General features: G+C 34.5%; 1 protein-coding gene across 1 annotated transcript; it reads right to left on the reverse strand.

The window, feature by feature from the left end:
• Positions 1–9183: 9183 nt before the first annotated feature.
• On the reverse strand, positions 9184–10200 carry LOC127255167 (uncharacterized). Its single transcript, XM_051280561.1, has 2 exons — positions 9586–10200; positions 9184–9243 (listed from the first exon to the last, which is right to left on the reverse strand). Exons 1-2 carry the CDS (start codon positions 10198–10200, stop codon positions 9184–9186), a joined length of 675 nt encoding a protein of 224 aa, XP_051136518.1.
• Positions 10201–10633: the final 433 nt, after the last annotated feature.

Consider the following 10633-nt stretch of genomic DNA (forward strand, 5'->3'; position numbering starts at 1 on the left):
AACCCAAAATCAAAAAAAATTGTGATCAGCAGGGATGTACGATTTGATGAGAATGCTTCCTATGATTTTTCAAATTTATCATCAGAATTCTCACATTGGCAGGTTCTTAATTTTGAAGATGTTGATACTCAACAAATGCAGCAAAACATTGGTGAAGACGAACCTGCTGAAAATTCTGCAGCTCCAACGGCAAGAAGGACAAGGACTTTGAGAGAACTTTACGATGAAACTGAAGCGATTGATGGGCCAAACCAAGTGTACTTTGCTTTCCTTGCAGGGGTAGATCCAATCTCATATGAAGAAGCAGCGAATGAGAAGAAATGGGTGCAAACCATGAAAGAGGAGATTAATTCTATCGAGAAGAGTGACACTTGGGAGCTTACAAATTTGCCTCCACATAAATCTCCAATTGGTGTAAAATGGGTGTTCAAGACAAAAACAAATCTTGATGGATCAGTCAACAAATATAAGGCAAGATTGGTTGCGAAGGGCTACAAGCAAAAAGAAGGAGAAGACTTTAATGAGGTATTTGCTCCCGTTTCCAGGCTTCATACGATTCGATTGATTCTTTAACTTGCAGCTCAAAATGGTTGGAAATTATTCCAAATGGATGTGAAATCCGCATTCTTGAATGGATTTATTCAAGAAGAAATTTACTTGGAGCAACCTCCTGGATTTGTTCGAAAAGACGAGGAACACAAAGTTTATAAACTCATAAAAGCTCTTTATGGGTTGAAGCAGTCGCCTCGAGCATGGTACAGAAGGATTAATGAATTTTTCTTGAAGTTTGGCTTTGAGAGATGCCCACTTGAGCATACTTTCTATGTCAAAAAATGTTGCAATGGCGGTGTTATGATTGTGAGCCTTTATGTTGACGATCTTATCTTCACTGTAAATGATTTGAAGACGCTTGAGAATTTTAAAGAGGCTATAATGAAGGAAATTGAGATGAGTGATTTAGGAGAATTGCATCATTTTATTGGGATCAAGGTTGAACAATCAAAATCTGGAATTTTCATTTCTCAAGAAAAATATGCAGTTGAGGTTCTAAGAAAATTCAATATGGAGCATGCCAATCCAGTAACAACCCCTTGCGTAACAGGTTTGAAGTTGAGCAAAAATGGAGAAGGGAAGATGGTTGACACAACAATGTTTCGCAGCCTAATCGGAAACTTGATGTACCTTACAGCCACTCGGCCTGACATCATGTTCGCTGTGAACTTGGTTAGCAGATTCATGGAGAAGCCATTCTCGAATCATTGGGAGGCTGCCAAAAGAATTTTAAGGTACGTGAAAGGGACATTGGATTATGGCATATGTTATGAAGCTAACGTTCCCATCAAACTTGTTGGCTATACGGATAGTGACTTGGGAGGAAGCTATGATGATTCTCGAAGTACATCTGGCTATGTGTTTAATCTTGGAGGTGGAGTTGTTTCATGGAGTTCAAAAAAACAACCAATTGTGGCATTTTCCACCACCGAATCAGAGTACATAGCGGCATCTTTGGTTGGGAGTCAAATTGTGTGGCTTAGAGGAATCCTTGAGAGTTTGAGCTTCAAGGAGAATGCTCCTACGACATTGTTCTGTGACAATAAATCGACTATCTCTGTTTCCAAAGATCCGGTCTTTCATGGAAGATCAAAACACATCCGTCTTCGCTTTCACTTCTTAAGGGATCTTGTTAATAAATGTGACATTGACATTACATATTGCTTGGTGGACCCGCTTTCTCAAGAAATGTTGCTGCTTTGGGAGTCAAGAGCAAATTCAATTTACGGGAGGCATTTGATGGAAAATTAAATTGAGTTTTTAATTAAATGATAATTGAATTGGTTAATTAAATATTATTAATGAATAATTTGAATTTGAATTTTAAATTAGAGGTTAATGAGTGTAATTAATATATTTATGGTAGTAGTTTCAATTTTTTTTATATAAATATATTATGTGTAAGTAAATTGATATATATATTTTTTGAGTGAATATTTATTGATTATCCCAATATATTTTATTATTCTCCTTTTATTTTATATAATTTGCCTTCAGCCCTAACTGCACAAACTGTTTTTTGAGCACTTCGGAAAGGCTTATCATCCTCATCCCCCATGTCTAATTCTTGTATGAGATAGGTTAGCACCCTCGAGCACCATAGCCGAAGTGAGTTTTGAAAAAAACGGAGAAATTTGGAGGGTGTCGTCGATGGATCAAGTTATTATTACTCCTCGTCCAACTTGTCGACTCAAAAGAGCTCCAATGGATAGGAGTTGGGTAATTAACAGGTCTCTGGAGAAATTCCAGAAGCTCTCTCGATCTCAGGAGAGGTTCCGACAGTGTTGGTGTCAAGCAACGAGGTTGGCAAGAAAATAAGGTTTGGAATCGATCTCCGACATGTTGCCAAGGGTCGCCGCTCTTACAAGGGCATCATACAAAGACATTATATAATATTTGAGTAAAGAATGAGTTGGGAATGTGACTAAGACGATCCCCGAGCAACCTGTTCAATTCAGAAATCTTCGGCATCGCTTAAATAACCGAAAAGAATGGAGGCGGAAGCAGCAGGGTAGCGATGCACAAATTTTTACGCATGCTGATTCACAACTCGTCATTCATGGGAAACAGTACCTATTAACTCTCATTTGACTTTAAATGATAGTAGAGAATGGAGGCCAACCCACCAAACTAAAGCAAGCATTTCCCAAGCCACGACAAATAAAGAAAAACGTAAAGCACTGATGATTACATTCGATTCGGATGAGCCCAAGCAAGAACCGAAGGACAATATTTCAAATGAAAATAATTTTTCTGAGGCAATTTTTTACTTTATTGTATCAGATCAAGATCTTAATCGTGCACTTTGACTTTAGGGTGACTTTGGTTTAAATGCCATCGGCTTTTTACCCGCCGAGTTCATCGTCCCTCGTTATCAGCCCCAATCATTAAAAGAAGACATTTGGATAGAAGATGACGGTTTTGTTATGTAGATAATTGAGTATAGTCCTATTGAAGAAGCAGCCCTTAAATCCATAACTTTTAGAAAATCAAAGAAGAGTGAGGCACACTATTTAAAGCCATTTATTTCTCATTGTTGCACTCGATAGCCGTAAGATCAGTAGGGTATTGATTGATGGTGGGGAATCGGTCAACACTACGAAAAAATAGTATATTTGTAATGGAATTCTGTTCCTAAAGTTCACGTAGCTAACGTAATTATTTTTCTAAATCCGTCTCTAATGTAATTAGTAACGGAAAAAGAGGATTTAAAGACGAAAATATTTCGTTACAAAAATGATATTTTCTTGTAGTGCAACATAGTGACACTTGATATTGCAGAATATTGAAAAAGATTGCAACGACTTAGTACCGACTGGAATGTGGATTACCGATTTTACCGGTAACACGCACAAAGTTGTCGACGTCATGGTGACCAAAATAGCAATAGGATTGAGAAAGAACTCGATGACTCTCTTTTTCATTGAAGGAAAACCCACCTACTAGTGATATTTGGAAGAGATTGAATTCATACTTCTTTGTATGTTCCGTCGACTTTGTATCAATGCGTAATATTTTGGAAATGAGACCGTGTCGAAGTTGTGGAAGCGGAACCTGATCCCTTGACAGAAGTACACGCTTTAGAAGCGATATTTTACTCTCTAGTAGTATTTTTTCTATTCATGATGTTGCAAGAATTCACTACAAAAAAATAATATATTTGTAACGGAATTCCGTCCCTAACATTCACGTAGCTAATGTAATTTCATTTCTATTTCCGTCTCTAATGTCATTAGTAACGGAAAAAGTAGATTTAGAGAAAAAAAATTTGTTACAAAAATGATTTTTTTTTGTAGTGGAAGCTGAATTGTGGGATGAATACAATATAATGTCGAGAGGTTTCTACGTTCGCTCAAAAGGAGAATCATGGTCCGAAATCGGAAAAATTTCTGATGGGGTCAACTCTTGAAACGACCCAGACATATATGTGCGATAATGAGGAAAAATATTTTAGCCTTGGGGTAAATCAATCTCCTTTCCCAAAGCCTGCGGAATTAGAAAAAGATAAGCGGCACCCAAGCCCCATTTTCCGGACTGTTGCCAACGGTCAAAACGCAAGATCCACTCGACGAAACTATTTAGGAAGTAAGGCGAATCCTAGGAACACCTGCATCAGCACTTTAATGAATATTGCTTCTAAAAATTGCCTTGTCAAATTAATTAAGGAGTTTAGGGACTGTTTTGCCCAAAACCTTGCCAAACATCAATTTCCGATGAAGCCTAATTTCAGACCTCACAAGCAGCCTCCAAGGAGGTTTAAAAGGAAGAAATAAAGAGGTTGTTGCGGGCAAATTTTATACGCACTTGCTGCTACCCCGAGTGGATTTCCAATGTTGTTCTAGTGATGAAAAAGAATGAGAGGTTGCACACGTACATTGATATTAGGAACCTTAACTTCACAACTCCTAAAGATTAGTATGTAATTCCGATAGACATTATGGTTATCGACGCGACAACATGGAGCGACCTATTAACTCACTACGAATGCCATTCTTACGGTTTGGTAGGCACATTAATGAAGGTCTATATCGACGACGTGGTTGTCAAGTCTTGAGCTTTGATGAACATTTGCAGCACTTACGAAGGTAGTCCATTCAACGCTACAAACAAGAAGCTTGAAATGATGATTGATGATTTTCGATGATCAAGAAGTCGACGGCGAAAGACAATGGACCATGGCGGCATTAGGAACAGTTCGTGAAAAGAGTATTATTTGTTCATATGAAATTTGATCAAGTTCGATTACAAAAGTATCAATCAAGTAAAATTCCTATTTTTGCTAGATCTACACTTTTTTTTTGGGGGGGGGGGGGGAGGTGCTATTTTGTTATCCCAAAATACTATTTGGGATAAAATAATATTTGATTTTGGATAATCTATTTAAGATTTTAATAGATTTGGATAAAATAGAATCTTAGTCGAATCTAAATTTGGTAGGTAATAGTATAAATAGGGGTAAAGAGACACACCACATTTCATTTCTTTTCCCACATAAATTTTAATTTTTATGCAATTTATTTTTCTTCCCTTCAATTTAGTTTCCTTCGTATTTTTATTTTCTTTTAACTTCATTTAGTCTTGTTGTCATCTTTCCTTTAATTTTCTTGTTTTCTTCCGCTTTTATCTTTGTTCCATTTTTTTCTCTTTTTGATTTATTACTTTGCGAATGTTTATAAAAACAAAAGGCAAAATTGCTCATAACTCTATTGTGATTTCGAAACTCAATGTAAATCTCCACTTTACTTTAAAAATTGTATAATGTCCCCTTATACATTAAAAAATATTGCATGAAGACCCATTGTACTTTTAAAACTCAGCATAACACATCACTTTACTTTAAAAAATTGCATGATGCCCCCTTATACTTTAAAAATAATTGCATGAAACTCTCCGTTATGCAAAACATATAGATAGAAAATTATTTTCTCATCACACAAGAGAGTTTTTATGGTCGTGGGTTTTATGCAATATTTTTTAAAGTATAAGGGGGTGTCATGCAATTTTTAAAGTATAGGGATATTTTACGCTGAATAACAAAATATTGATATAAAATATAACACATATTTAAATAACATATTATATGATTATATATAGAAAAATATATTCCAATTTTAGCAAAATGTATTTTGATTTCATCACAATAGTAATTTGATCCAATTAGTAAATGTTAATAATGAAAATAGCAAATTATCACATAATATATGACATATTATATAACACAATATATGTTATCTGTCTTGTGACGATTTGCTCATTGTTTCAAGTTAATGTGTTAACTTAGTGATGTGTCATATATTGTGTAATGATTTGTTAATTCATTCAGGTTAGTTTGCTGATTTGGCCAAATCAATGTCGTCGTATGATGTTATATATTATTTAGTTAATTAAATTAATTTATATTTTTTAAGTGTTTTAATTTAATAAATTTTATTCAAAATAAAAAGAGTTAATTATTGTGAAACAAATAAAAATTAAAGAAAAATGTCAAATCAAAAGGATGGATGGAGGATTTAAAATATTTTAATCAATACATTTTTATATATGTAAAATAACAATATTTTTTAATATGTGTAACAACAATTAATGAATGAAAATTAATAATAAAAACAAAATATTTTAATAATATTAGGACTTAAAATGGATAAACGTAAAACAAAAGTCCTTTTCAATTTGGTAAAATGTCAATTTGTGGAAATTCTGAGGATGTACACGTGGTAGTGGCGGCAGCCATTTGTCAAGACTTTATCCACGTCATCAAAGCTAAGAGTACAGTGGAATTTAGGTACCATTGCCCTTTCAGTCTTTCGTATTCATAAGCAGCAATTATTATTGTATATATCATGTTGTTTTTTGTAAAACTTTTGAGAAGATTTAATTTAGAATTTAGTTTTAAAATAAACTTTATGGCATGTTTGTAATAGAAAAAACTATATATTTCATTAAAAAATACGAAATTCAAATAATAAAATTTGAAAAATTTTAAATAAAGAAATATACAGTGAAATTATGTACCATATAAATTTTACTCTATTCTTCCCGAAACTAAGTATCAATTTACTTGTTGTACGTAGTTTTAGAAATATTAGTATTATATTGGAATATAATAGAAATAAAGTAGAAATGACTAAAATAACCTTATTAGTATGTGTGATATAAAGGTAATGACATCTGTGTAATATATTGTAAGTTGTAAGGGTATTTGTAATGTTAGGTAGATAGTACAGGTACTAAAAAAAGGAAATGGATACTTTATTATGGGATAAACTAAAATAGAAAAAATGGATACTTTGTTATGGGACAGAGGGAGTATTAAAGTTGAGTATATTTACATATTAATTTTTAAAATATATTTTTATAAATTCAAATTATATAAAATCGATAATTTTTAAATAATAATAAAAATTATTTAATTTAATTATATATTCCCTCCATCCCACTAGAGTTGACTCATTTTTAATTTTGGCATAGTATTTAAGGCAAATTGGTTTAATTAGTTAATAATAGTGAATTATGATATATTTTATTACTCCCTCTGTCCAGCCACAAAGTAGACATTTTGCCATTTTTGGACGTCCAAACACAAAGTACCCATTTCCTTATATAGTAACTATGACCCACACTTCAATTTACAAATACCCCTATATTAATACAAATTTACATCGATGCCACTACATTAAATACATATACACTATTTAACTTAATACACAAATTACACATTAAATAAATCGTTAAACATTTATACACAATTACACACATACAAAACTAAATTAAATCACACGAAATTAAACACGAACCAAACAAACTCACCATTTCTCAGATCGGTTCATCCTCTCTCTTCGATGTTGTTAGGGTTTCTCTCACTCTTCGATCTCTTCGTGATTTGTTCTCTCTTCACCGTCGATTGCGTCAATGGCCAGTAATGGTGCCAATGGTGCCGGAGCTAAGCACAGTGGCGAAGTTCCTGGTATCGTTGTGCTCTTTACAGCTTCGAATTCGGGTTTGAGAGCTTCCTACGGCGTCGAAGGGATACCACTGTCTAATTCAAATCTTTATACATCCGTTGTTCCGGAGACCTCTCTGACTTTCGAGGGTGAGTTCGTGCCTGATTCCAATGATATAGATTCAGATCTTTATAGATCTGTGGTTTCGGAGAATTTCGGGACCTTTTACGGCGAGTATGCGCCAGGCTCTGGTGATTAACTTTTATTTTCATCTTATATTTTCATTTTGATTACGTTCGGGATCTTATTTTTCATCTTGATTAAGTTTTTGTAAACCATTTCTTTTTGTAGCTTCGGATTTACTCTTGTCCGAGGTGCCGGAATCTCCTAACATTCTTTACGGGATGGTTGTGCCGGATTCCGATGATGAATCTATTGCGCCGGTGGGCATAAGCCCTAAAAGGGATGGTGGAGACTCCCTTGCCGGAGGTCACTCTGCTGTTGTCTGTGAGGTTGTCCTTGAGTTCTTGAGAATTTACTGTCATCTTGCCATGTCATTGCCCGAGTTCTCTAAGGTATACATTACGTTGTTTTATTTATCAGAGTTTGAAGGGGAAAATTACATTTTGCGGGTTAAAATAAAATTTTCTAAACGTTTTTTCTGTGTAATCTAGGTTCTGTGATGTGTGAGTAATGCATATTGTTTGGAGGCTTACTGTTAAGTAATACAACCACATGTGCATTATAATTAATACGCACATGGCTTACTCAATGCTCATTATAATTTCATAGTGTATTGTCACTTCCCTTAGTGTGTGAGTAATGCATATTGTTCATGGAGGCTTACTGAATAGGTAATGCAACCGCATGTGCATTCAAATTTGTACATACACTGCCCCTACTCAATGAAAATTTTTATCGGAGAGAATAGTTTAAATATACTTCTGAGAGTGAGTTGACAACACTCTATGATGACAAACATTGTTTTGACATTCTTATATATTGTCAATCGAACCAAAAACATATTATGTGATACAAAAAGTGTGAAAGTTGTAGACTTTCATGGCCTTAACCTATGAAATTGACTTGTGTTTATTGCTTAAACATCCTCTGTAAGTTGAGGTGTTTTATAGCAATAAACATAATTTTTACATACTCAAAAAGAGTCCTTTTTACTATACTGAAAATTTCTTCCTACCACACTAAAAAGTCCCACCTTCTAAAGTTCCTCAAGAGAGGTTATAAATTCTTCCAAGTCTTCGACTTTATTTGCATCCATCAAATGATCAATAGATATCTTGATCATTTCATGGTCCACTTGTAGGTCTTTTGGGAGATCCCTTTACCTCCTTAAAGAGTTTTTCCCTATACGAGGGATCTTGTAATTGTTTGAGCCAAGATTGGCTATTATTTCACCAAGACATGCTTGCAAGTTTACAAAAACTGAATCTAAAGTGGTATGTGAGAGCTCTTGAAATGATTTATGAACTGCTTCAAGCAGATCATCCACTGTGGTACCTGGTATGGTAATTTGTAAAGATTGCAATGCCCGGAATCATCCCAAATCATTTACATTTGTGTCGGGGCTGTTTGGTGGTTGAAAGACCAAACTTATGTTGAATCCATCACTGTTTGCAGCTTGTCTAAACTCAGGATCATCGTTATTGATGTGAGGCTTTGCATTGTCTTGCTAAACGATAATGTTTTTATCCCTGTCGACAGGCCATTTTTCCTTTATTGCTGGGATCACCTGTAATAACATCACCAATGAGGATTATTTTTGTAATTCTTATTTAGGAGACTTATACTTGTGATAATTAACCCAATGATGATATGTTTCTGAGGGCTAAGGAAGTTGAGTCTTATTAATACAAGGTGTAGTAACATACCTTATTAATTAGAAGCTCCTTGGTGACTTTTTTAGTGATGGATTCCAAAGGTTTAGTAACCATTGTTTCAGTTGCCCTGTTTTTTTTTATTTTCTTAGGGCTGAAACTTTTTCATTAAAAGGAAAAATGCCTATTTTACCGTCAAATATGCATTCTCCACTCGGATCATACACAGGTCTAGCAACTGCACATAAAAATATTACCTTGGTGATGAATCTTTTACTTTGACAGAACCTATATGGCTCTGTCTCATCCGGTGTTAGGTAGTAGCTCTCGGTCTCCTTTGTGAGATTGAACCATTTTTCATCTATATGCACAATTTTTGACATGCTTCTAAATTGGACTACTTTCAACTCATCGTTAATTTCCAATGATTTGAGGCCAAACTTCAACCTCTCTATCTTGTTCTTCTCACTTAAAGAAGGCTTGATAGCATTGGTGTGTGGCCTGATAAGTCCTGCCTTTGCCCAGTACCCCACAAGCCTCTTACTTACATGCATCTCTTTTGCTATATTTCTATAAGTCCCTCGTTTGTGTACAAGAATATTTTGCAAAGTGGCTTTATCAAATGGCTTCTTTTTAGCATGACATAGGGTTCTTTTTTTACTACACAAAGAAATAGCCTGACCTGATTTCAACTGTTCTTGAGCTTTCTTCCATACTCTATGAATCATCTTTCTTGTAACACCAAACTTGGAACTTGCTTTAGTGAATTTGCCATATGCTGGTTTTCCAGTCATTGAACCTTGCAGCAGAAATTGAGCAATGCTGTTTAGAGATTTAGTGCTTAAATTTGGCTTTCTCATGTTTTCAGCCATTGGAACAAAATATGTGTATTAATGGTGCATATGAACTACTTATAATGGTGTTTAAGTGGGAAAATTACTTTCATTCTAGAGGGAAATTGTATTTTCATTAGAGGGAGAAAAAATTATGTGACTTGGTTATGATTGTCTGAGATTTTTGGAGGGAAATCTGATAGTGTTCATGCTGTTTCATGCAGAGTTTTGCAATTACTTGTAAAATTTTGCAATTTTGGTTATTTTATTTCATGTTTAAGTATTGCAGATTTCATCCTCTCAACCCACTGATTTATCGCGATGCCTATTGATGTTTACGTTATTGTAATTAATCGCGACGTCTATTGATTTCTCCTTCTCACTGCAAGTTGTTTTTGTGTTGATTTCGGGTGATTTTTATCCCGACCACTGACTTTGTAATTGATCAGATATGAAATGTAATTACATTGTG

Source organism: Andrographis paniculata, unplaced genomic scaffold, assembly GCF_009805555.1.
Source record: "Andrographis paniculata isolate CXL003 unplaced genomic scaffold, ASM980555v1 Contig53END, whole genome shotgun sequence".
NCBI lineage: Eukaryota > Viridiplantae > Streptophyta > Magnoliopsida > Lamiales > Acanthaceae > Andrographis > Andrographis paniculata.